General features: G+C 63.9%; 1 protein-coding gene across 1 annotated transcript in view; it reads left to right on the forward strand.

Moving 5' to 3' along the window:
* The first annotated feature begins 1333 nt into the window (after positions 1 to 1333).
* SKI (SKI proto-oncogene) overlaps positions 1334 to 26779 on the forward strand; it is a 54960-nt gene continuing 29514 nt past the window's right edge. The window contains 3 exon segments of the mRNA XM_090268473.1: positions 1334 to 1408; positions 1411 to 1830; positions 1832 to 2542. Of these exon segments, the coding sequence (XP_090124599.1) occupies positions 1334 to 1408; positions 1411 to 1830; positions 1832 to 2542 (1206 nt within the window).

Here is a 26779-nt window from a genome sequence, read left to right on the forward strand (position 1 = left end):
GGGTCCCCGGGGGGTTCTGCCCTAACCCGTTAGCAGCCCGCATTGTGTTTCGTGGGTGGCATCCTTGTCCTAAGTGGGACTTAGGGTCACGCTGCTTGGCGTCCCCGTCCTGTGTGGGGGTCTTAGGTCGCGCTGTGCCATCGCTCTCGTGCGTGCGGACCCTCAGCGCGCTGCGTCCCCGTCGTGGAGGGGGCCGCGAGGCGTGCGCTGGGGCTGTGCGGTGCGGTCCCGCCCGCTTCTCAGCAGGTTTGCGGTTGTGGCGGGGCCGCGTGTGGGTTTCTGGGACCCGGCGTCGGCGGCGGAGGGACGGGAGCCCTCGCAGCCGCTCAGGAAGCGGCCCTGGCCGGAAAGGGGGCCCCCGGCGCCGCCGCCGCCGCCGCCGCCCCCCCACGCCCCCGCCGAGCGGCCTTCCGGAGGGCGGGGCCAAGAGAAGCCGAGCAGGGTCGAGCCCCGGGTGGGCGGAGCCGAGCGGAGCCGAGCGGCGCCGAGTCCCAGGCGGGTGGAGCCGAGCTGAGCCGAGAGGCGCCGAGTGGGGTCGGAGCGGAGCCGAATCCTGGGCGGACGGGCCCGAGTCCCAGGCGGATAGGCCCGAGCGAAGCCGAGCGCGGCCGAGCGCCCCGAGCGCGGGCAGGGGGAGAGCGGCGTTCCTGGAAGAGCCGGCGGCGGGGCGGTCGCATTCCTGGCCGGCGCTCGGTTGAGGCGGACGCGCGGCCCAGACGGCGCGCGGGGAGGGGCGCCGGCGCGGGGCGGGGCGCGGGGCGGGGCGGCGGCGTGAGCTCAGCGCCGGGCACTCAGTCCGAGCCGGAGCGAGCCGCCGGGAGGATGTACGCCGAGCCCCGCGCCGCCGCCACCGCCGCGCTCTGAGGGCCGCCTCACAGGCACTCCGCCGCCCCGGAAGCCGCGCGGGCGGGGGGCAGGCGGGCCGGGCAGCCGGCGCGGGCGGCGGGGTGGGCGCGGGCCGGGCCGGGGCGGCCGGCGGCGGGCGCGACGCGGCCGGCCAGCGCCGCCGGGACGAGCCGGGCGGGCGCCGCGCGGTGGGAGGAGCGGGGCGGCGGCGGCGGCGGCGGCGGCGCGCCTCGCGAGGACGGCCCGGCGGGCCCCGCGCCCGCGCCCCCGCTCCTCCCGGGCCCCTTGGCCTCGGCCACCGCGGCGATTCGCGCCTCGCGGCGCCGGCACCTGCCCGCGCGCCCCCCGCGAGCCCCGGGCCCGCGAGCGTTGGCGTTGGCGTTGGCGGCGCGCGCCGGGGCATGCCCCGCGCCTAGGGCCCGGGGGGCGCGCGGGGGGCGCGCGGGGGGCCCGGGCGGCGGCGGCGGGCGCGGCGCGGGGCGCGTGGATGTGGCGCCGGGCCCGGGCGGCGGCGGGCTCCAACGGCGGGACCCCTTCGCCCCGCCCGCCTTCCCCTTCGCGCCCCCGGGCGAAGCCGAGGCCGCGGCCGTGATCGGCCGGGAGCCGGCGGCGGCGGCGGGGGGCGGCCGGGGCCGGGGCCGGGGCCGCCGCCGGGGCGCGCGGGGCGGCGGCGGGGGCCGCGGGGGTCCCGGCGCCCGGGAGCGGGAGCGGCCCGGGGAGCCTGAGCGCACCATGGAGGCGGCGGCCGGCGGTCGCGGCGGCTTCCAGCCGCACCCAGGGCTGCAGAAGACGCTGGAGCAGTTCCACCTGAGCTCCATGAGCTCGCTGGGCGGCCCGGCAGCCTTCTCGGCGCGCTGGGCGCAGGAGGCCTACAAGAAGGAGAGCGCCAAGGAGGCGGCGGCCGTGCCCGCGCCGGTGCCCGCGGCCGCCGAGCCGCCGCCGGTGCTGCACCTGCCCGCCATCCAGCCGCCCCCGCCCGTGCTGCCCGGGCCCCTTCTTCATGCCGTCCGACCGCTCCACCGAGCGCTGCGAGACCGTCCTGGAGGGCGAGACCATCTCGTGCTTCGTGGTGGGCGGCGAGAAGCGCCTGTGCCTCCCGCAGATCCTCAACTCGGTGCTGCGCGACTTCTCGCTGCAGCAGATCAACTCGGTGTGCGACGAGCTGCACATCTACTGCTCGCGCTGCACGGCCGACCAGCTGGAGATCCTCAAAGTCATGGGCATCCTGCCCTTCTCGGCGCCCTCGTGCGGGCTCATCACCAAGACGGACGCGGAGCGCCTGTGCAACGCGCTGCTGTACGGGGGCGCCTACCCGCCGCCCTGCAAGAAGGAGCTGGCCGCCGGCCTGGCGCTGGGCCTGGAGCTCGGCGAGCGCAGCCTGCGCGTGTACCACGAGTGCTTCGGCAAGTGCAAGGGGCTGCTGCTGCCGGAGCTCTACAGCAGCCCCAGCGCGGCCTGCATCCAGTGCCTCGACTGCCGCCTGCTGTACCCGCCGCACAAGTTCGTGGTGCACTCGCACAAGGCGCTGGAGAACCGGACCTGCCACTGGGGCTTCGACTCGGCCAACTGGCGGGCCTACATCCTGCTGAGCCAGGACTACACGGGCAAGGAGGAGCAGGCGCGCCTGGGCCGCTGCCTGGACGACGTGAAGGAGAAGTTCGACTACGGCAACAAGTACAAGCGGCGGGCGCCCCGGGTGAGTGGCCCCCGCGGGCCCCGCGGCGGTGGTGGGAGGGGCAGGCCCGCGCGAGGGTGGGGACCCTCTCCGCCCGGCCGGGCCCCGGGCTCTGTCTCGGCAGGCCGGGACCTGCGCTGCCGCCTCCCCGCGCCTCTCAGGGTTTCGCTTTGTTTCCAGGGAAAGCAGGGCAGCTCCGAGGCCCTGCTGACGGGGCTGCGGCTCGGGAGGAAGGCCCTCCCCCTGCCCAGCCCCCAGGACGGGCCAGCCTGGCCGGTGTGGGGGGCCCAGCCCGCTGGCTGAGAGGGGGCGGGGGGGGGCAGGCCTCAGGCCGCAGACACCCCCGCCCGGAGCCCTGGGAAGTTAGTTCTGGGCCGGGCCCAGGCTGCAGGCTCAGGCCCAGGCCTTCCTTGGGTGCCCGAGGGAGTGTCCAGACCAGGCGGGGGCAAAGGGCACACTCCCTTCACCGCGAAGCTCCCGGGCTCGCAGCCAGAGGGGGGCCAGCGTGTGGTCCCAGCAGAGAGCGTTTGGCCAGGCGGAGCCCTTTGTGCCGGGAAGTCTGGGGAGACACAGTAAAAATGAGGCGAGGGGCCCAGGCGCCAGGGGCAGGGGGCCGGGACTTGGGGACTCTGGCTCTGTACGTGTCCCTGGACCTTCCAGGGAGTGACTTCAGTGTCCCCCATGTGAGGGCGAGGGGCACTGAGCCCAGGGCCCCGAGTTGGGGTGGCCCACGGCTCGTGATTTGTTTTGGACCCGCCCGCTTCCTTCTCCCTCTCGCTGAAACGCTGGAGGGCGCCGGGGGCAGGGAGTGCCCGCCCGGCTCTGTCGTCTGCCTGGCTGGGGGCGTCCGCGGCCCAGGCAGCTCCCTGGCCACCAGGCCTGGCCACCAGCCGCTGGGGTCCTCACCACCTTCTCATGGCGTCCGCTCCTCCCCAAGTGTCTGAAACTTTCCTTTTCAACATCAGGCTTGTTCCATTGCACACGCAGAGCACTGCCCTGCCTCGGCTATTCTTGGGAGGCCTAATTAATTCAGCTATTGCATCAAACTTCTTTTTCTGAATCTGTGAATAGAGGCTCCCGCCCGATTTTCTCTGGGCGCCCCTCCAGCAGAATGTCAGTCTTGGGGAGTGGAGGAGGGGCCGGGGAGGAGGAGGGCCTGTTGCCTGTGCTTGGAGGGGCCGCTGCGTGTGCGTGCGTGCGTGCGTGTGCACGCCTGTGCCTGTGTTCGGTGGTGTCCCGCCCGTGGCCAGGCCAGCGCCTAGGTGGCGGGAGGGTCTGAGTGGACGCCATGTGGTGGGGTGATGCTGGTGGGCAGGCTGGTAGCAGGGCCCTTCCCTTCGGACAGGGAGTTGGCTCTGGGGACATGATGGGCACTCCCTGAGAGTTGGGGGCCCCTCTGTTTGTGGCGGCTGTACCCTGGGGAGCCCCGTGTGCAGGGCGGTGGGTTCTGGCAGACTGGAGCTGGTGGGCGAGGCCGGGCAGGACCTGCCCAGTGGACAGCAGAGGGTCTCCTCCGGCAGGGTGTGTCCGTGTCTGGGTCCCAGCCTGGGTCATGTGTGCGTTTGTGGTCTCTTGTCTTCCTGGGGTTCGCTTTTCGTCACCTCTGCAGACTGAGGTCCAGGCGCCCTGGTAGGAGGCCATTCGGTTCTGGACCCAGGTGTCCTGAGGCTCAGGGAAGGCCCAGCTGGAGCGCACAGGCCCAGGTGCTGCCCAGGGACAGGGTAGGACAGTCCCCTAAGTCATAGTCACAGTGAAGGAGCCAAGGATCGCTGTCAGTCGGGCCATTTCAGTAGATGGGCAGCACTGCCCCCTCTCCAGCGGTCTCCCAGAGCTGCTCAGAAGGTTTGTGTGCTGACTTAAAAGTTTCCATGTGGTTGGGGCCTCCAGGCCTAAGAGGCAGTCCAGGTCTGTCCTCACAGGCGGCCGGGGCCTGTGGCCTAGTGTGCCCCCTTCCGACCTCAGCACCGCCCGGCTGGCTGTCTATCCCGCACCTCCGGAGCTGCTGGTGGCGTTGCCCCTCGGGGGCCTTCCTGTCAGACTGGTCCCTGTCCTGCCTTGGCTGGGCCGGCACCGTGGCGAGTTTTGGGGTGCGTGGTCCCCTTTAAAGTTCCCAGCACAGCCATGTACTTGTGTGTCTACATGAGACACCGTGTGAGAAGGAGGGTCGGGGAGCGCACAGCTGCCCAGACCCCGCTTGTTGCGGAAGGAGCTGCCTGGGAGGGACCCCCCCCCCCCCCCCCCGCCAGCGCCCTGCCTGTCTGTTAGCTCCTCCCGTTTGCCTCCTGACAGCGTGTTCACAGGATGTGTTTTGATTTCTTTACTTCCTTTGTAACTTGACTTAATATTATTTTTAAAAAGATTTTATTTATTTGTTTTTACAGAGGGGGGAAGGGAGGGAGAAAGAGGGAGGGAAACATCAGTGTGTGGTTGCCTCTCGTGCGCCCCCAACCGGGGACCTGGCCCACAACCCAGGCCTGTGCCCTGATGGGAGTGAGCCTGCGACGCTTTGGTTCGCAGGCCGGCGCTCGTCCACTGAGCCCCACCGGCCGGGCCTTTGTCTTAGCGCTTCTGATGTGCTGATGGTGAGGGCAGAAGGCAACAAGAACATGCTCTTTGCAGGGGGCACGGCTCCCCTGGGGCAGGGGCTCTGGTGAGGGCGAGGTGAGCTGAAGTGCGTCCCGCGTGCTGGCGGCCAGGGCGCCGCCAGGTCTCCTTCCGGAGGGACACTCCGTGGCGCGCCTGGGCCACTGCTGGAGGGAGGTGCTGGTGATGGCTGCGGGGCGCTGACCCCCAGTGGCCTTCGCTTGCCCTGCCTTGCCTGCGGTCCCGCCTCGGTGGGCTGGCCATCCCTGTGGTTGCCCCGGCGTGGGACTGGGTGTGGGACAGGTGCCACCTCCGCACCTTGAGACCCCGTGAAGGTGGAGTGTCTCGTGCCGGCTGGCAGCCCACCTTGGTGGTGCCACTGATGGAACGGGGTCCCAGTGCCCCCGGCCGCTGTCCACTGCTGCCCACAGCGGGAGGCCGGGCCCGGAGCCGCCCCGCAGCCTTACCTGGCGCCTCGCTGGCTGCCCGCCCTTGGGCCTGCCGCACAGCGGCGCCCTGCCTCAGTGCCCGCACGTGGCCGTGGGCGTCTCCTTTCTTTCGGGCGTTTAGGTGCTGGTGTCACGGGGGGCCGGCGGGTTGGTGCTGCTGCTGGCACACGTGGCGAGGAGCGGGGCGTTGGCGCAGTCGGCTCTGCCCCCCGCCCCCGGGCCCGTCTGAGGGCTTTGGAACTCAGTCGGGCTGATGTTCAGTAGCACAGGTGCTGCCAGTCCTAGGGGAGGTGATGGCGCTGCCCGGGTGAGGCTGCGGTCCCTTGCTAGGTAACCAGGCCTTCCTTCGGGGGGACAGTGGGGTATTCTGCTACTTGGGGCCCCAGCAGAGCTCTGTGTTCAAGAACCAGGCTCCTTGAGGGGCCGCCTGTGGTTCTGTGCTCCGGTTCTCAGACTGGAGACGCTGCACCTCTGCCCTTCGGACGCCTGAGCGCTGGAGACGCGCCCTTGTCCCCGTGGCTGCAGCGCGCTGGGGGCCGGAGGCCTGATGACCCCGCGATGGCTGTGTGGATTCCTAGCAAGGAGATGGCTTCCCCCGCGTCCCCTGGCGACGTCCCCGACCAGCACCGAGTTTCCCCGAGGCCGGGACCTGGGCAGGGGTCAGCGTTGAGGAGCCTTGAGTGTCCTGACGCCTGTCGTGGAACAGCTGCCGCTTCCCTGGGTGCAGCGGCCGGGGCGGGGACCCTGGCCTGGGGCCCCTCTCTGAGCGTGGTGCGCTTTGCTCTGGGAGCTGAGGTTCCCACGGGGAGGAGCGGCCTCAGCAGCGTGCCTCTGGGCTGGGCACACCGGACGGCACACTTCCTCCGGGAGCCGCCACGGGTGGCTGCACTCACCCCGGCCGTCAGGACTGGGCAGAGGTTTAGAGGGTCGGCTGTCCCTTTGTCGTCTTGTTTGCTCTGTGTCTGTGGCGTTGCTGGTGACTTCCTGGCTCCAGACGCTCGGCCGAGAAGGTGGGCGCCACCTTAGGTGACGCTCTGAGGTGAGGCCGCCCCTGCTGCGGGCGGGGGACCGGCGTCTCTGAGTCAGTGTGGCCGTCGGGGAAAGGCCCAGAGCGGGCGGTCGGGGGGCAGTCGCCGGAGTGAGGCCTCTGCTTTGTGCCTGCACCCTGGCGCCGGCCGTGGGTGCCAGCGCGGCGTGGGGCCCTCGGTGTGTCTGCACGAGCAGACCCGCACCCGGGTGGCTCTCCAGGAATGGCCCACCTGCCCGTTCCAGAACCTTCTTTGGACCGCCGGCCTTCCGGAGGTTCCCTGGTCCGGGCATCTTGCTTGGGGGCAGCAGGGTTACCGAAGGGCCCACCTCTTCCCTGCTGCTCGCGGGGCTCCGGGGGCGAGGTCACTGCCCGTGGCGCCTGGGCGCCTCAGCCTCCGGCAGCGTCGTGCGGGGTGGCGGGCGGGGCAGGCGGGCAGGGCGCGAGGAAGTCTGGAGCGGGTGGCCCCGGCCCGTCTGCGCCCCGAGCACCGGGCACTTCCGGGCCTGCGTCCTGGCCGGAGGTCGCCGCGGCCAGACGCTGTTGCACGGGCAGCAGTGATGTGTCTCTTTCTAAGGATTGCGAAAGCGAGGGAGGGTTTCTCTGCTGAGAGAGTTATGCAAGTTTCAACTGAAATGTTGTTTAAAAGTTTCTTTGTTTGGAGTCAAAATACAGAGGCTGAGTTATATCCTTAAGATCTGAGAGGGCTGGGGGGGGCGCTTTTAATTCTCCCTGAGGGCCTGCCCCCTGCGGGCGGGCACTGCGGCGGCAGCAGGAGATGGAGGAGCCCGGCAGCTCACGTGGGTGAGGCGGCCCAGACGCGGGGGGCGGGCAGGCCTGGCCGGAGCTGCAGCGGGAACAGGAAGTCATTGCTCCGGAGTGGGCAGGGAGGTGGGGGGGGCGCCGGGCCATCAGCCTTGGGTCAGAGCCGCGGAGGGTGGTGGGAGTGGAGGGGCCCAGGGACACCAGGCGGGGCTCATTCAGGGGACTCAGTCCACTCAGGAAGCACATCGCGCAGCCCCAGGGTGGGCGATGGAGGGAGACAGCTCTGGTGCCTTCTCTCTGGACAGAAAATCGGGTTCCCTGAGAGCCCCACTCCCAGAGCAGCCAGGCCTGCGCCAGGCTGCTGTCCCAGGCGGCACCGCCGGAGTGCCTGGTTCGGGGGGGCCGCGCTGGGGGGCCAGGGGCCTCCACCTCGGGGGTCACTCACTGCCTCTTGTGTGTCTGGGCCCAGACGCAGGTGTGAATTTTAAACGAGGCGGTGGGGACCAGAATGTGGAGCACCTGCTGGGTGGGGGTAGCCCGCCTGGGTCCAGGGCCCGCAGAAGGCACCTGTTACCTGTGTGCGGGGGGTTCGGGGAGGGAGGCGGGGGCGGTGTCTCAGCCTGAGCCCAGGAGAGGACTCAGGCTCTGTCTTGGTGTTTGGCACTCGGGTCTTCTCTGATTTTACTTGGGTGACATAAAGATTCAAAGAAAGCCGTAACTTCTGGGTTATGTAGCTGCTGATAAGAACTCAGGAAGTCTCGGCGGACTCTGGGCGCGCAGCCCGCAGCGGTCTGGGCTCCCCCGCGACGGGGTGGCTGTGGTGGTGCTGTGGGCTCCCCGGGGTGTGGGGATGGGGGTGGCCACAGCTGGGTCCCTGCTTCCGGGCCCCGAATGCACACCTGCCGAGGAACTCATGAGCATGCAGTGGTCGCTGTCAGGCCTTGTGGGCAGCTCTGCTCACACGGCTGCGACAGGAAAGGGGGCTCCGCTCTCGGGACGCGGCCAAGGCTGCGCTTTGAAGAAGGCGGCTCGCTCAAGACAGTGAGGGGCCCTTCGAGCCCGCGGCCACGCGGCTCTGCCTGCTGAGCAGTGGCGGCGCCGAGGTGGCCCTATGTGGCCGAGCCTGCCGTTCTGCCCGCCCAGACCTGGCATCCCCTGGGACGCTGGCTGGCTGCCATTTTTGTTGAGAACCGGCCTCCTGCTTGTTGCAGAGAAACGGGGTGGTGGGCAGCGGTGGCCGGAGGTCGGCTCGGGGCCACAGGCACAGAATGCAAGGTGATGGGCGCCCTGGTCAGAGCTTCCGCCGTGCTGAAGGCTAGCGAAGCCTGGGCCGTCAGAGGGCCAGGGTGCCCACGGGGCTCTGGCGTGGCCCTTCGCCTCCTAACTCAACCCCTGAGCCCACGTGCGAAGGGGTGACAGTCCCCGGAGGCACTGGAGCTGTGCGCCCCCAACCTCTGGATCCAAACTGCCACTGGGGGTGGCACGAAGTTGCTGGGCTGACCATGCCAAGAGCACATTGGGGGTGGCGGTGAGTGCACGTTGGGGGCACCCAGCAGGTGTTGGATTGTCCCGTGGGCCCACATTGGCCTCCCTCTGCCCCAGGTTGTCGCAGCAACCAGTTGGGAGTGACGTGATGCCTGGGGTGTAACCTGGAGCCATGGTCCCCTCTGTACCCCACTCTTCCCAGCCAGGAGGGGGTTCTGCCAGGCCTGTCCTGGGCCCTGCAGTCCTGTGCACTCTGAGGGAGCAGCGTGTTGCGGGAGGTGTCACGTTCCCACAGGGCTAAGGGCTGTCAGGAAATGGCCCCAATACCAGGGCACCCCGCCATTCCTATGGGCGAGCGCGGCCACACCTGGCATTGACAGGCGGCCGGCTCTGGTGGCCTGCAGGAACCTCGGATGGAGGGCTGGCAGCTCCATCACCCTGGGAACCAGCATCCCCTGTGTGGTCCAGCCTGTTTGCTGTCACCTCGGCATTCCGTCCATTATCCCAGCCCCGTGGCACTGTTTGGGGGCTCAGGCTGGTGGGTGGGCAAGGCAGCCACATGGAAGCAGCGGTGAGGGGGGCCAGGGCCAGGCTTCACCCTCCTCCAGCTTGTGGGCGCTGGGGCGCTCGCTCTCCAGACCCACCTTTGTCTCCACGCGGACCCGGAGCTTGTGGAAGGAATGCGTCTGTGCACCGCGGCGCGCGTGGCCCTCTTGCTCGTGGTGGGGCTCGTGGTTCTGCCTGAGGCTCCCTGTGGCCCTCGTGGTCCCACAGGGCTGTAGCCGTGGGCGCAACGTCATGCCCTTTGCTGTCCTCGAGGCTTCACAGCTGCTCTCTGCTGCACTTGCCACCAGAGCCGCACGCGGCTGCTAGCCCACGCAGCGTCCTGTGCAGGGCTGGGCGCCTCGCGCCGGGGCACGGGCCCACAGTGCTGGGGACGGCGGGTCCTCGTGTGGGCGCTGCGCCAGGACTGATGCAGAAGCCCGAAACACTGGCGCTGCCTGGGCCGGGTCTGTGCAGCCCTGGGCTCCTGTGCCCAAGGGCAAGGCCACGTGTGCTGGCTGGCGCGCGTGTGCTTTTGCAGAAGGTGAGCAGAAGAGCCGGGATGGACGGGCCGTCAGGCTGCGCTGCTGGGGATGCTGCGGCCACACTCCCAGGAGGAGGACAGGGCGTCAGTGGTTCTGGGACCCACTGGGGAGGTTGAGGCAGGTGTGCTGGGCGGCGGGAAGGGACTGTCATCACATTGGGCCACAGTGGGATCTCGGGCCGGGGTAGGTAGCCGTGCCTGCTGGGGTGGGGACCCCTTGCCTGGGGTCAAGCTTCTGGCACCCCAGACTCGCCCGGCCCTCCCTGCTGCCGCTCCCTTCCCAAGGTTACAACCAATTTGCCCAAATCATTAAAAAAATTACACTCCCAAGTTGAATGATATGCAAATGTAGTCAATTAAGCGAGGGGATTTTAATTAGCAGTTTAAGTTCATGTGTGAAGTGCCTTGCCTTAATTACTTGACAGTTTTGTTGTAAATTTGCTAGGTTTTTTTTTGCAGAACTATCAAAACTGTGATTTTTTTTATAACATCCTCGTACGCGGTACGTGTTGCCCAGCTTGCCTGGCCCCGGTCGGTCTCATCTCAGTTCATAAAGGTCTTCGAACTGTGAAAACGAGGTGGTCGCGCGGCTCAGCGAGTTAAACTCTGCTGGTTCCCAGAGCGGGGCTGGCGCAGCCCTGGGCTCCGGGGGGGTGGGGGGCGACGGGGGGACTTCCCAGCCAGGCGGGGCCTCTCCCAGCTTGGGGCCAGCAGCCCATGGCAGTGGTCCGGCTGGCAGATCTGCCAGGAGGCGCCCGGAATGGAGGTTGGGGAAGGCCTTGGCCTGTGGGACCATAGGGGAGCGGCAGCCACAGAGCCAGCCCCAGGGAGTGGCATGGTGAGGCCCCCCTCTTGTGGGCCTCGGTCCCCGGTCCCTGCTGCAGGCTGGGCACTTCCGAATCTCGATGTTCCTTCTTGGCCACGCAGAGGAAGCCTCCCCTGCTGCCTCCCCCAGCCGGAGCGCATGGCAGAGTGCGGGCAGGGATCCTGCGGCAGCGCGGCCGGGTGGCACCCCCATTGGACTCGGGGGGGAGAGTTGGGGTGGTCTCGGGTTGTGGGGCCTCTGTGGGTCTCCACCCTGGTTTAATTGCCTGCCTGGCCTGATGCCGCTCGCGCTATTCTGTGTTCTTAGGTGAGCGTTTGCATCTGAAGTGTGGTTTCTGTGCTGGGACGTGTCCTCTGTGACAGAGCTGCCCCCTTGTTTCCCTTGGTGAGCCCTGGAGGCTGAGGACAGCAGCCGGGCCAGCCCTGTCCGTGGCCCCCACTTCTGGGACCCTGCAAGCAGGTGGGAGAGGCACCAGGGCCTGGGGGACTGGGACAGGGGCAGCGCTGCCCAGTGCTCGCAGGGTGGCCGGCGCTGGGGCTGCCTCCCCTCCGAGGACACTGGGGCTAAAGCCAGGACGCTGGGGGCCACAGGCAAGGTCTCGCTGGCCCGCGCTGGCCCTCCGCGCGGCACAGATGGCCCGAGTCCCCTGCACCCACCCCTGCTGGGGCCAGTGTCGCTGTGACGCACCTGTGGGTGCCTAGTGTCGTGTCGTGAGGGGACCTGCCAAGCTGGCACTGAACGAAGCAGGGCCTCGATGATGAGCCCGGTGCCCTGTCCAGCGACTGTGGGGCCTCAGTCGTCCCCTCCCGCTGACCCTTCCCTCCTGTGTTGTGGGGAGGCTGTGACTTTCCTAGAGCCGGTCCCAGGCGCCGTCTGACTTCACATGAGTGTTCCGGTATCTGTCGCATGCCCAAGGGATTGTGTGGTACCATAACCATGGTGCCATGACGTGCCTAGTGAAGCCGGTGGGCATGGTGGGTTCCTTGGGGCCCCTCAGACCACGTGTGGACCCCCCACCTCAGAAATGGCCTTTCCGTGGCTGCTCTGCAGGGTCTGGGGCCTTCTGTGCATGTGTGCCTGCGTGTGCACATGTGCGTTTGCATATACACGCCTGCGTGTGCGCATGTCCACACTGGTTTCCGGTCTTCTGTGGTACTGAGGGTCTGGGGTTTACTTAGCGTCCGGGGCGTTGGCGTGTGTTGTTATCACCAGTGACGGACGCCTCACAGACTTCTGCCGAGGCAGCGTGTGGCCGTGCGGGCCACCGCGCCCAGGGCCTCCTGGGGCCTGGACCTGTCTCCCAGCACGCGTGTGGGGGCTGCGTCCGCTGTGTCCGTCTGCCTGGCTCAGCGCAGGGCTCTGTGGCTCCAGGGTGCCGGCCACGCGTGGTGGCCCGGCCCGTCCCTGCGTGGGCGCCATGAGCCTTGTGTCTGGAGCATGGGAGCGGACGGCAGGGTCGCGCTGAACTGGTTCAGAAGCGGTGGCCCTGGCTGGCCGCGCTTGGCCGGGGGCTGGAGCCTGAGGCCCCGGTGGCTGGGCTCGGGTGTGGCTGTGGTGGTAGGTGCGGGCCGTTCCCTGTGGAAGACGGGGCGGGTCAGGCTGCGGCCCTCTCGTCTTACTGGGTCACGCACACAGCAGGCAGATGTGTGTCTCTTGGGCAGCTCAGATCACGTGGGCGACTGGGTTTGCGCTGGAGTCTGTGTGTGTGTAAAAACCAGCTCTCGCGGTGATGCCGCCAGACAGCCACGGTGAGTTCCGAGTGTGCAGTCCCGTGTGGGGCGCCAGCCGTGTGTTGCCATCACTTTCACAGCGGGCTCCGACCCCCAAAAGGCATAGGCCCTTCTGAACAGTCTTGATTTTACGTGTTACCAACATTTTTTCTAAACGCTGGTCCAGTTACACGCCTGGAGGGTTGTTAGAAGCCACTGTCTTGCTGCCTGCGCATGACCTTACGTTACTATCGTTCAGAAAGCACGCTCCCACTGTCCTGCAGCCGACACCACTGCCATCTCCAGAACTTCCCATCTTCCCGAACTGCGCCTCTGGCCCTGTGGGACACTCCGCCCCTCCCCAAGCCCCGGCACTGCTGTCTCCTTCCTGGCTCTGGGTCTGATCCTCCAGGGACCTCACGTGTGTGGACTCACCCAGCGCATGTCCTTCCGTGTCTGGTCTGGCTGGTGTCACTCAGCAAGACGTCCTCCAGGTGCATCCGCGTTGTAGCAGGTGTCAGAGCTTCACTCTTTTAAAAAGCTGAATAATATTCCATTCTGTGTGCGTGTGTGTGTGTGTGTGTGTGTGTGTGTGTGACGTTTTGTGTATCCATTCAGCCACCCGCTGTGGGCAGGGCTGCCAGGGACGTGGACGTGGGGCGCCTGGAGTGGAGCTGTGGGTCATGAGGTGACTGTTGAGTGTTGGGAGGCGCCACCGCTCTGCTTTTTGTCCTGTCAGTACGAGGTCACATCTCCACCTGCTGTGCATGGGTTCTCATTTCTCATGCCTGGCTGACACCTGTTTGTTTGTTTTTTGATTTATTTTTTATTGATTTTAGGCAGAGCTCTTCCACTTACTGATGCGTCATCGGTTGAGTCTTGCATGTGCCCTGACTGGGGGTCGAACCCGCACCTTTGGCGTAGCGGTCAGCGCTTTAACCAGCTGAGCTACTGGGCTGGGCGGTTTTTTTTTCCTGGTGGCCATCCTGGTGGGTGTGAGGTGGGACCTCACTGTGGTCTGTGGTGTTGGGTGTCTTGTCACATGTGTGCTGGCCACACGAGTGGCTCCACTGGGGAATCACCTAGTCGAGTCCTTTGTGGGTTGTTGAGCTGGGCTGTTCTGTTCTGTTCAGTGTAGGAATTCTCTGTGTGTCGTAGGTATTAACCCGGTCCTGTGTGGTATTTGTCTACCGCATGTCACAGTGCGGGTGTCTGTCTCCTGACAGAAGTCAGGCTGTGGGATGTCCCAGACAAGAGCGTCCCTGGGCAGGAGACCCATCTTTTTAGAAGGAGACCCCATGCGCCCTGGCCCATGCCTGCTGGAGGCGGCGGTGACCTGCTGGGGCGAGGGGCAGCCGGCAGCCTGGGGCCTCATGGGGGAAGCGGGGCGGCATCCGCCTGAGCCGGGTGTTTCCTGTCCTGGAGCCCCTACTGTGTGCTTGGCCTGTGGCTGCCCAGAGAGCACCACCGGGGTCGCAGGGTCCGGCGGGGGACGGGGGCTGCCTTTGCCTCCTGGGGAGGCTTGTGCAAGAGCCGCAGCATGTACGTGTGTGTGCCCAGCCTCAGGCTCCAGGGGGGGCCTGCCAGCCTTCTGCACTTGCTTCCCTTCGGTCTCTGTCCTGCCGGTTTCTGGAGAGAGTTCTTTAAACGGGAATGAAGGAAGGGTGGGCTCAGGGAAAGGGGTGCCTCTCTCCACATAGGCCGCGCCCCTCTGTTTCTAGTCTTAGCACCGAACGTGTTCTGCCCAGAGCACCGGGACACCCACCCTTGCCCTGGGGCGGCTGGACCCTGACTCCTCCTTGAGAATGGCAGGAGGGGAGCCCAGGGCTGCTCCTGGGGGTTGGGGGGCGGCCTGCAGCCCAGTCCCGCTGGACGTGGGGAGAGTTGGGAGCTCGGGGAGCACGTGCCGGGATGCGGCCACCTTTCTTCCTCCCTCGGCCTCTGGACGCCACACCTCCCGTCCTTCTCACGTGGCCTTTCAGGCCCAGGCCTGTCGTCAGCCACGATTTGCACTAGGTTGGCTCAGTTGGTCACAGGAGGCCGTGGCGACAGGCGGCTGCGTGCCGCTGAGCTCCGGCCCCTTGTGGGGAGGCGAGTGCCCAAGCGCCCATGGCCCTCAGGCTCGAGGGGAAGTCGGGTCCCTTCCCCCGGCCTGCAGAGCCGGGCCCGCTGCCTCTCAGGGGCTGGGGCCGGGGCCGGGACAGGCGGTGCCCACGCTGCCCCGCCTGAGCCGATGACTCAGCCCCACCGCCATTTCCGTTATTTCGTTTCCAAACACCCGTCTCGCCTCCTGCCTCTGTGCACCCGGGCCCAGGAGGGCGACCCCGGCTGGGGGCACCCCCACCCCTGCTTCCGTCCGGCTTTGTCTCGGCTGTTGAATATTAATGAGGGGCTGGGGTATGAGGGCCGCACCCCCCCACCTCCTCCCTTCAGCTCCTGAAAGGAGGGGCCACGATTTTTGTCTTGCAAAACTGCCGGGGCCCCACCTGCTGGGTGGCGGTGACTCCAGGGTTTGGTGTGCAGAGGACGGCCTGGGCGTGGGGGCCTCGCTGCGGGGCTCAGGAGAGAGGGTGCAGCCCTTGCGCATGTTCTCTGCGGCTGCAAGCGAGGCCGAAATCACTGTCTCCGGCTCTGATTTTTGACCTCCTTCCTTCCCCATCGCGTCTGCGCAAACAGTAGATGGTGTAACGTTTGGCATTTCTGGCCAAGGAGAAGTTTCTAAAAGGTTGGGAGGCAGCACAGCCTAGCGTAGGAGTGTGGACGCCCAGGGCGGGACCCCAGCTCCGCCACGTCCTCACTCTGGGTCTTGGGTCACGTCGCACCCCCAGCCTTGGTCCCCGTCTGTAGAAGTTGGTGATTCGTGTGCTGATCCCTGTACGGATGACGGTGATGGTGCCGGTGCCCTCTCTCCTGACGAGCTGTGTCCTCCAGCGGGTGCCTGCCAGGGCCACGTGCGGGCACGTGAGGTGGGCGCTGTGGTCCCCCCCACAGGACGGACAGGTGCTGAGTGGGTCCCGGGGTGGTGCCAGCAGCTGGCGGGCGCCCTCTGAGGCCCCAGTGGCTGACTGCTCTGGGTGGGGTCCGCAGTGCGGCGTGGGATGGCGCCTCTGGTCCTGTCGTAGGTGGGCCCACGGGGGCCCAGCCTCCCTTCTGGGGACTCTGTGAGCACCTCTAGGCTGATGACGTCACAGTCTCTTGGACCGGGCGCGGGCCAGGCGTGCGCAGGTGGGTGGTTGTGCGGACAGCTGTGCCAGTGAGTTGGTGGCTGTGACAAGCTTAGGGAGTCATTTGTCTGCCAAGTTTCGGCCTTCAGACGACGCCGAGGCCGGACGGAAAGCCAGCATGCTGTTTCAGAGCAAGGCCGGTGGGACCTGTTTTCGAGCAGGACAGATTTTGGTAATTCTTCAGGCAGTGATTTTGGTAAATGAGCGACAGTGGTGGGCCCCTTACCCACAGCCTGAACGGAGTGAAAGTGAGCCCGGGGCAGTTCTTACCAGGAAAGGGAGGTCTTTTCAGAAAACACGCTCAGAGGGGCTCGGGCTCCCGGCCTGCGGATGGGGGGTGTGGCTGGAAGTTGCGGAGAGCAGAGCCGGTGCCACAGGCTCACGGGCCTGACTCCCAGCGTCCCGAGCCTTCGCGGGTCCGGGGTGGGGCTTCTCAGCCCTCGGGCCCTGGTGGGCCCAGGCCCACAAGCACCCCAGATTCCGGCGTCGTTGGGCCGGAGAGCGGAAGTGGGACCCAAGCTCTGTGTGGATGCCCAGGGCTCATTACAGTTTGGGAAATGGTTCCTTAGAGGGGGCTGCCGCACGTTCAGTGTGGGGGTGTCCGGCCACCTGCTTCACGGAAAGCCCTGCATGTGGCTCAGATGTGGAGGGGGTTCTTTTTCCCGCACAAACCACTGGAGGCTCAGGCGTGGCCCTTGGTGGGCCATCCCCAGGCACCTGATGTGTGTTCTCGGCATGTTTCCTTGCGTGTTCCCTGGTGTGGGGTGGACTGTCACCCCAGCTGCCTCTCCTAACAGTCGTGGCAAAGCTGCCCAAAAGCTGCCATCTGGACCCAGGCGGCTCTCACCTCACCTGAGCGTGTGTGTCCTTTGGCCACCGCGTGCGACCCCCTGGGGCCTCCGCAGCCTGGCCCCCTTGCGGCCGTCCCACCCGGCCCTTTAACAGCAGCTTGTCTCTGCCCAGGACCCAGCAGGCGTGCCCCTCAGTGGGACCGTCTTTGTCCCCGAGCCCTCCCCCCCAGGTCCCTCACTGCTGTTGGGCCTTCATGACCCGCTGCGTCTCGGGGCGGGGCCTGCAGTCGGGGTGGGGAGGCAGGGGGTCATTTGGGAGGGAGCCCAGCGGCGCCCCCCCCCCCCCCCGTTCTCCCCAGCACTCTGGGCCATGAGGCGTAGTTGCCCCCTCCCCGGTGACTTTGATCTCGCTCGTGGGTGGGGTCTGCCTTTTCCCTCCCTGGCTAATAAGTAATCCGTGGGGAGACTTTAGACTTTGTCAGCATCCTGTCCCCGTGAACTTCCTCCCAGGGGCTTCAGCGTCCCTCGTGGTCCTGCCTGACCTGGTTAGACGGGTGTTGGTGTGTGTGTCCTCCCCGCTCTGTCCTGCAGCTCATGTCGCAGTTTTCCAGCCGAGTCCGTCACAGGTTGTCGTCCATTTTTGTCATCATTCGGATGCCTGAGTTGTCCCTGTTTGGGCCACCTACTGGGACTTGGTCCCTCCTGATAGCTTTTCCTGGAGGACCCCAACCCCTCATACCTCAAGGAAGCGTGTGGGGCCTGTCCTTCCTGAACTGGTCACCGTGAGGGAACCAGATCACCATGGTGGCTCAGACTGATCGATTTGCCAGCCCTACACATGGACACACCCTTCTCTCTGGGGGTTGGGTCACAGCAAGCGGCAGCCACTGATGGTAGCTGATGGCAAAGCATTTTCCACATGTGAACGTTGGCTCCACGTCTCGTCATGGGTCATTCATGGACACTGGGCCTCCCCCTTCCACCTGTAGGTCCCCGGTCTCCTGGCTCTGAGGCCTCCCACGCACTGTGCTGTCTCTGACCACAGCGGGGCTGCAGCCTCAGCCAGAACCGTGTCTGTCCCAGGGAGGATGCGTGTTTGGAGAGCAGTGGCTGCCACTTTAGCTTCTGGAGGTCTTTTGTGCCCTGCAGGGGTCAGTGGGCTCTTGGCAGTTGCCCTGTGGCAGCCAGGGGTTGCCGCCCCCAATTCCGAGGCCTGTACTGGGCACACACAGCCTTGCAAGAAGCACCCTGTGCGTGGGGCCCTTCCTGGCACCATGTGGGGTCCCTAGGAGTCATGATGCCCTGCCCCGGCCGATGGCTTTTGTCCGCTGCTGACTGTAAAGGAATGCCAAGACACTAAGCAAAAGGCAAGCACCTCTGTGACCTGTGGCTGCAGAGGGCATGAAGGGTGTGTGACGTGGCCACCTTGCTTTCAGGCCTTGTGGGCATGGGCCGTGAGCCCCCAGAGGTCCAGGCCTGAGTACCATGGCCCCTCTGAGGCTGGGCCAAGGCGCTGCTCAATTCTTCCGGGAGAGCGCACGGTGGCTGCCCTGTGTCAGCGGGCGGTGAGAGTGCCGAGTCTCACGGGGAGAGACCGAGGACCACCTGCTGGGAATGGGCACCTCCTGGCGGGACTGGTGAACGTTGCCTCAGCTGCTCCGTCGGGTTCAGTGCACTGCATACACCGTACCCAGTGGGACCTGCAGCATGTGGATGTGGGCCGAGACTACCATCCCAACCCTAGTCTTCACGTTGGCAAGAGTTGGTGTTCTGGGTCCTGGGGTCACCGAGCCCTGGGGGTCTCATTCTCCCCAGAGGAGGGTCCTGCAGCGGCGTCTGTGCTTGGTGTGATATGCCCTTTGTTCCCCACCCCCAGCGACGGCCCCCCGTTGAGCGGTCGAGGATGTTGTCAGCCTGGTCTGACTCAGGACGGGCACACACATGTGAGCCCCATCCCCAACACATGTGCGTTTGTTTTTATCTTTTTATCCAAGATTTTATTTATTTTTAGAGAGAAGGGAAGGGAGGGAGAAAGAGAGGGAGAACAACATGGATTGGTTGTCTCTAGCACATCCCCAACCAGGGACCAAACCCATAATCCAGGCCTGTGCCCCAACCAGGAATCCAACCACCAACCTTTTGCTATCAGGACAAGGCCCAACCCATTGAGCCACCCCGGTCAGGGCGGAATCTGCCTTTGATGCCACCTTCGGACAACACCTATGCACTCGGTGTGGCTCCCAGGACCCCCGGCTGGATGCTGATGGCCTCGTGGGCCCCAGATTGTCCCCTCCAAGGCCCACTCCTGGGGCTTGCTCACCTGCACAGCCAGCCTAGGCTGTCCCAGGCGAGGTCTGCTCTGTGCTGGTGGTCCTTTGTGCCATGGATCAGTGTGGACATTGTGGGCAGAGTATCTGCTGCTGGAGGAGAAGGCTCTCCTCTTCCAGACACTCCACGCTCACGAACCATGGCCTGCTGCGATCTCAGCTCTGCAGGGTTTGTTCTCGCTGAGAAGCCATCCCAGGCCCTGTGTGGGCCCAACCACGGACACCACCTTGTTGGCGTGGCCATTCCACTCTCCTGGGAGGGGGACATGGTCATTGGCACCCATCCACTCCCTTGCTTGTCAGCCAAAGAAGGGCCTCTCCCAGGGGTGCCAGGAGCAAAGCCCACCGGCCTGTCTGGGCTGCTGGGAGGCCCCAGCTGTGGTGGGGGAGGCCTGGCCACCGCACCGCGTCCCGAGTGTCCGCGTGCCTTCATGGGCCTGGGGCTACCCGGAGCTGTGCTGCTGGGTCGCAGTTTCATGTGCCCTGGCATATCCATTAGTGGCCTCTGGCTGCGTCCAGGAGGGTGGCTGTCTTTCCCTGAGCCCTTTTGATACACGTGGGAGTTGCCTGTAGATTCCAAAGCTTCTAGAAGGTTCACCATATAGCTAGGCTGTAGCTTAGCTGGATGCACCCACTTGGAATGTGGCCTGTGTCCCTCCTGCTACAGCACACAGGTCCTGCCCTCAGGCTGACCCCTCTGCCCTGAGGTGAGGCACGGTGGACTGTGAGCCTGGTGACAGGGCTGTCCCGTGTTGGTGCTGATGGCAGCAGCTGGCCCAGGCCCTCCTGCGTCGCCCACACCCCTGTCTGCTCGCTGCCTGCCTGTCCTCCAAGCGGCCCTGCGGCCATGTGCTGCGTCCCGGGACCTCCACGCTGCGCTCCAGTCCTGTTCACGTGTCTGTGTGGCATCTTTTCTCTCTGATTTTCTCGGCGCTCGTCTGGACATGCTGGAGACACACCCGCCGCTGGCCTGCCCTGTGGGCGCTCCCAGCCTCCGCCGCTCCCTCGGGGGCCAGGCGGGGGGACTCGGGCTGTGGCCAGGCATTTGCAGGTGGGATGGGGACGTCCTGCGTCGGCACAGCTGTGGCAGCTCTTCCTTCTCCAGACGCCGGCTCCTTTATTTGGAGTTCGAGGGTTTGATCTTTGTTCGTATCGAGATGCGGGTGTTCTCTTCACTTTTTATTGTCATTTAAGGCGCCGGTGGACAAGGTCTGTGGCTAAAGGGCTAAAGGCACACACCAGGCGTCCCGCCCGCTCCTCCGCGCTTGTCCTCAGGCAGGAGCTTCCTGTTGCTCATTGCGTCTCCGTGTGGTGACCCCCATGTTTCCATGTCACCTGCGCTGCTGCTTCCTGTGGGCTGTGCCGGCGGCCTGTCCAGGCCTGGTCACATGCTGTGCCTCAGGCGGACACGTCCATCCTGTGTGCTGATGCTTACGGCTGGGGGTGTGTCCACCCTGCTCTGCCTGGGGTCCCGCCGTTCTGACGTCACTTCCTGTCTGCTCTGCCCGGGTTCCCGCCGTTCTGACGTCACTTCCTGTCTGCTCTGCCCGGGTTCCCGCCGTTCTGACCTCACTTCCTGTCTGCTCTGCCCGGTCCCGCCGTTCTGACGTCACTTCCCTTTGGCCCAGTGCCCTAGAGGTGGTCGCGGTCTGGGTTCCTGCCCGCGTGTGGTGGTGTCTGCGGCCTGGGCCCCGCACAGCGCTCTCCCCCGGGAGGCCAATGCGCGGGCCGGGGGTGTGGCCTCCGGCGCTGTGCTTGCTGCCCTGAGGCTCTTGCCCGCGGTGGAGGCGTGTCGGGGTGTTCTGGCTCGCCTTCGCTCCGGAGGGCCTTCTGGCTGCGTGGCCCTCTGGGTGTCCGGCCGGGCGCCCCGGGCCGCCTCTGTCTGTGTCTGGGTGCTGCTTGGGGCAGTGTCCTCGGCTTTGGCACCTAACCCTCTTTCTGCCTGTTCCATGGTCCCGTTATTACCTCCAAGGCTCCCTCTCTTACTCTCGTTCTGGTTTCTTTCAACGTGTCTTTCTCTTCTTCCTTTTCTTTTCTCCCTTCCCTCCCTCCCTCCTTCCTTCCTTTCTGAGAGGGAAAGGGAGAGAGACATCGATGTGTGGGAGAAACACCGATCGGCCGCCTCTCACACGCCCGCTACCCAGGCCTGTGCCCCGACTGGGAATGAACCGGCGACCCTTTGGTTCCCAGGCTGAACCCGCCAGGCCCGTCTCGTTCTGTTAGGGGAGCAGGCGCCCGCTGTTGTTCCCCTGCGGTGTCTCACCTTGTCCGCAGGGCTCCTGACCACGTGTTTTCTGCAGTTTCTTCTTTTGGTTTCCCTCGAAGTTCTTGGGTTTGTTTGGATTTTGACTTTGGGGGCAGCTCTCTCCATGTGGGTGGATCTTGATCATCTGGTCCCTCACCAGCGGGGCCACCAGGAGTCCAGCTCTGCCCCCGATGCAGGCTTGCTCCCGTGAGCCCTCCGCGCCTCCCGAGTGACCCCACGCGGTCCCTGGGAGTTGCTCTGCAGCTGCCGGGCGCCTCCCACCACCTCCCACCCTCGCGTGGCTCGCAGAGCAGGGGTTTTGGCGATTTTTGAGAGCAGAAGGGAGTTGTAGTATTTTTGCTTTTCTTTCCTCGGGAGGCATTTTATTATGTTTTCCCGCTCTTTCTCTGGGCTTGCAGAGGGTATTAGCGTTTTCACCTTAGAAAAGGAAGGGCCTAAGGAGCTGCTTTAAAAAAGAAACCACAGTAATGGCAGTTCCTTGTGACTTCAACCAGAAGCATCCCTCAGATAAACAGGATGTGTGTTCTTGGAACGTCTGACCTCACGCGAACGGGTGTGCGCCGTGCGTGTGCACGCCCTCGAAGGCCCTCACGTGCAGTGTCTGCGCCAGAACATGATCTTGACTGCTGTTCGGAGGAGTGACTCGGGCCCTTGTCCTGAGGCTTCAGTCATCCCCAGAGAGGGACCGAGTTCCAGACTCCGCGGAGTCGGGGAGAACGGCCGCTGCGCCGCTGCAGAGTGGGTTCTAAACGGGCTGAAAGCTGGTGCCCAGGAGGTGGAGAGCCAGCGACAGCCCTGGGCTAACGGGGGCGTGTCCCGGGGAGCCGCGCTTCCCTTTCTCCTCCCTGTGAGTGTTTTCCCACGCGGACTCTTAGTCAGCAGACAGAGCTTCATCCGAGACCGCGGAAGGCCAGGGCTGCCTTCTGGGGACTGCGGTCCACGCCTCTTTCCTGTTAAATGCTCTTCATTTTTGGCGCTGGGTCAGTCTGTCACTCTTGCTGGGTTTCCTAGACTTGCGGTTCTTAAACTTGAGCCTCAGAATTCTTGTCGTTTTTTTCCTCCAGATTTTATCTACTTTTAGACAGAGGGGAAGGCAGGGAGAAAGAGAGGGAGAGAAACAGTGTGTGGCTGCCTCTCACACGCCCCCAACTGGGGACCTGGCCCACAACCCAGGCCTGTGCCCTGACCGGGAATCAAACCGCAACCCTTTGGTTTGCAGGCTGGCTCTCAACCCATTTAGCCACCCACATCAGCCAGGGCTTCAGAATTCTTAAAACGACCAACTTCTGGGTCCCATCCCCGGAGTGGGGGAGTCGTGGGCCTGAGATGGGTCCGGAGAACTTGATTTCTAATAGCATTGCAGGTGCCGCTGCTGGTGGCACCGCAGCCCCTCCCTGGTCTGCAGCTCTTGGCCACAGCCAGCCCCCACCTGTTCGTGTCAGTCCGGTCTTACTGGCCCTCGGCCCTCCACTTGTTCCTGTCGCCGGGGGTGGCCTTCGCACGAGGCCCACAGAGCCCAAGGCGCCTGTGCTCCGGTCCTTGGCAGGAAGAGCTGTCGCTGCTGTGTGTCTGTGTGCCTTTTTCAGAGGGAAATAATGTGTTTGGAACCACCACATGAGAAATGGTGGCCTTATGCTGCGACCTGACATTTGTCACTGAGCTGTGGACATAGATTAAAGCTACAGAACAAACGAATCCTGGCAGATAAAGGGTCCATGTCGGATTATTGCTGTATAGTTGTTTTTAGAAGCATAGTGGACCTAATGAGCTGCACACCGAGAGTGCTGGTTGGTAATTTGACAAACGTCTACACGTGTAAAACTGTCACTACTGTCGAGATAAGGAACCTGTCCAGCACCCACAGGTGTCCCTGTGCCCCTGGCAATCCGGCCCCAGCCCTGCCTGCAGGCGGCCACTGATGGGCCTCCGGTCACTGTAGGCTGGTTGGCCTTCTCTGGAGCTTCACAGGGGCCCTGGCTCTGGTCTGGTTTCTTCTGCTCAGCACTGGGACTTTGAAATCCTTGCCGTGGTGGTGTGTGTTGGTCCCCTGCCCCTGTTCCTGCTGGGCAGTGTTCCGTTGTATGGATTTGCCACAGTTTTGTTTGTCCGCTTGTTCACCTGTTGAGGCGACGGACTCACTCCAGTTCTTGGCAGTCACGGACAGCTGCTGTGAGCATTGCGTACAAGCTTTCGCGGGGCGTACGGGCTGGGCCGTGGACTTACATGTGTGTCTGAAGTTTTAGAAATGCCAAGGTATCTCCCAAACCACTTACCCCAATGCCATTCCCGCACGCCCCCGCCGCACGTGCTGCGGGCCGTCTTCCAGCTTCGGTGCGTCCGTGGGTGTGCGGCGGCACCTCCCTGCGGGGCCCTTGGCCTTTCCCTCAGGACTTGCACGCTGGGCGTCTTGACGTGTGTATATCTGTCACCCGTCACCTGTGGGATAGCGTCTGTCCAGATGTTTGCCCGTTATTTTAAATTGAGTTGTCTCACTGTTGAGTTTTAAGTTCTTCACAGATTCCGGCTGCCAGTTCCTTTCACGTTCGTATTTTGCGAAAACTTTCTCCCTGGTTGTGGCATGTTTTTCTCTTCCCTTAACAGCGACTTTTGAAGAGTAGGGTTCTAAAATGTGATCAACTCCAGTTTGTCAGGGTGTCCTTTTGGGTTGGGCTTTTGGTGTCCAGCTGAGAAACCCTTGCCTGACCCGAGGTCACAGGGTGATCTCCTGGCTGTCTTCTGGAGGTCACCTCAAGGTTTGCCACAGGGCCGCGGTCTGGCTGGGGCTGCCGTGCGCGGGAGGCCAGGTGCGCGCCCCGCTCTGCTCCCGGTGCGGTGTCGCGGGCCCTCGACGCTCAGCGCAGAAACCGCTCCTTGTCCGCTGGCCTCTGCGCTTTTGTCGAAACCAGTTACCCGCAGGCATGCGGGCTTCTTTCTGGCTCAGCTCCGTTCAGTCCGTCTGTCTGTCTTTGTGTCAGCACTTGGTGTCTTTATAACTATTTCATCGTTGGAGTCAGGTGCCGTTAGCTCACCAGCTCTGTGCAGTTCTGGCTCCTCTGGGGCTCTACGTTCCCATACGGATTTCAGAATCAGTTTCTCAATTTCTAGGGGGGGCGAATCTTGTTGAAATTTTGATTGGGGTTGAATTGGATTATAGATTAGTTTGAGAAGAACTGCTCTAAACAATGCTGAGTTTCTCAGCCCATGACTAAGGCACAGGTATTCTTGGCTTGATGGGGCTTCACAGGTCTGTTCTTGACAAGTTGAAGGCAAGACCCTCCACCAGTGAACAGACTGCACTCCTGGGGTCTGGAGCCAAACCCAGCGGCCCCACGTGCGCCTGCCCAGCCCTCCGTGTGCTGAGTTGTTTTTAATTTCAGCAACACTAGAGTTTCCAGTGCAGTCTTCGGTATCTTTTGTCGGACTTACTGACTTACCGTTTTTTCAAAGACTACTTATTTATTTTTTAGCGAGGAAAAGGGAGAGGGAAAGAGAGGGAGAGAAACATCCCTGTGTGGTTGCCTCTCGTGCCCCCAGCCGGGGACCAGACCTGCCGCCCAGGCCTGCGCCCTGACTGGAATCGAGCCTGTGATGTTCAGGTTGGTGGAAGGACGCCCAAGCCCCTGAGCCACACTGGTCAGCGCTGACTTATCGTTTTCTAAAAAGTTTTTTTTCTTTCTTCTGCTGTTACCACATGCAGTGCGGTTTGGAAGTGTTGAGCCTTAATTAAAAGTTGGTAGCACGGTTAGGTTTTGAGTGGTGATCTTGCGTCCTGCGACCTTGCACCCGACTTACTGGCTCTGGAGGCTGTTTTATCGATTCGGTCAGGTGCTCTGCACGGATGATGATGTCATCTGCGAGTAAGGGCCGTCCTGTCACTTCCTGTCCAGTCCCGATGCCCCCCGTCTGTGTTGCCCGAGTGTGGAGGTGGGCTCTGTGCTGAGCGGGACTGGGGAGTCCGAGTGCCCCTGATGGTGGGGGGAGGGGGCGCGTGGCTGTGAGACTGGGGAGCCCCGCGGTCCTAGGTCCCGCTCGCTCCAACCAGGCACGGCTCCCGCGCTGCTGGCGTGCCTCTCCTCTAGCTCGTTAACACGGTGAGCCGCAGTGGCTGGCCCTGAATGCCAGCCCGCCCTGCGCCCCGGGCACAGTGAGGGGTGTGTCAGCCTTCGATGTCGAGCTGGACTTGGAGAAAGGTGTGTGTGTTGTTGTCTCTGCACTGCTGCACCGAAGATGGGGCGGGACGGCGGCCCGTGGTGCTTGTGGGGTGCTGGGTTTCGGCCTCCTGGTGACGTCCGCTCCGGGGGCTGTTGGGGAGTGTCCCCTCCGCTTACGTTTCCCCCCAGAAGAACCGTCTCTTTCACGTGCATGGCGGCACTCCTTGCAGGAGCAGGGACTGTTTTTAAGGACACGGGGCTCTTCAGGTTACGTGTTCCCGCTCGAGAGTTGTTTGTTTTTACGAGTGATGGCCTCGCTCGTCGGCCCTGCCGACTGGGCTGCACGGGGCTGCCGGTCGCAGCTCCCGGTCCTCTGGCCGCAGACACCGGCGAGGCCGGCCCGCCCCCGCCGCGCCGTCTCCCTTTGCTGCTGGCTGGTCCTCTCAGCACCAGTCCTGGCTGCAATGATTTTTTCCCTGACTTTTCTGTTTTCTGTTTCATAGATTTGTGTTTTGTTCTTTCTATTTCCCGTTATTTGGCTCACTGTAGGTTGAATTTGTCCTTTTTCTGGTTTTTGAAGTTGGAAGCCAAGTCATTTAGATGAGACTCTTTTTTTTCCCGAATACAAACATTTGGTTTTCTCCTAAGTGCTGTTGTAGGGGCATCCCCCACGTTCCGATACGTTGTGTTTTTATTTTCATTCATTTCAAAACGCGGCTGACCCTCGAACACGGCTTTGACATGTGTGGGTCCGCTTGTGTGCAGTTCTTTTCAGTGAACACTGGGAACGTCTTTTCTCTTCCTTACGGTTTTCTGACTGATGCTGTCTCCTCTCCCCCTGCCGTCGCGGTGAGAACCCGGGACGTCACACAGACTGCACGTGTGTTACCTGACTGCGACATCGGCCGGCCTCCCGGTCCACAGGACACTGTGAGTCGTTCAGTTCTGGGGAGTCAAGGCTGACACGCGGGTGCTCGGCTCTGCATGGGGTGCACCCCGACACCCGCAGGCTCAGAGGTCAGCTGCGCTTTGCCATTGCTTTCTGGCCGCACAAGGCCCGTTTGCGCCCGCGGTGCCGTTGTCTTGGCCGGTGTCTCTGTGCCCGAGGAGAGCCTGGGTTGGGTGGCGTCTGGTACGCACACCGCGCAGGCCACGTCGTCGCTGGTGGTGTTTAGATCCACGTCCTGGCTGACGGGAGAGCGGTGACATTGTCTGTTGTCATTGCAGGTCTGCTTCACGTATTTTGTAGCTTTGTTTGTAGGAACATCAGTGTTTATGGGTTTTGTGGCTGGTTTTTTATGGTTATTCCTTGACCCTTTTATTCTGAAATTTCCCTCATCCCCGATTCACACTCTTTGCTCTGAAGTGCCCTTTGTCTGGACCTGACGGAGCTGTTGCAGCTTCTTGGGCTGTGTGACTGTGGCCTATCTCTGTCTGTCTTTCCATGCTCGCCTGTGGACGTCTTCATGTCCAGGATGGGGACCTGCGCTGCACGTTCTCCTACCCAGTCTGGTCACCTCTGCCCTTTAATTGGGTGTCGCTACCATGACCATTTAATGTGATTGTTG

This window comes from Furipterus horrens, unplaced genomic scaffold (assembly GCF_987537825.1).
Source record: "Furipterus horrens unplaced genomic scaffold, mFurHor1.1.pri manual_scaffold_3, whole genome shotgun sequence".
Taxonomy (NCBI): domain Eukaryota; kingdom Metazoa; phylum Chordata; class Mammalia; order Chiroptera; family Furipteridae; genus Furipterus; species Furipterus horrens.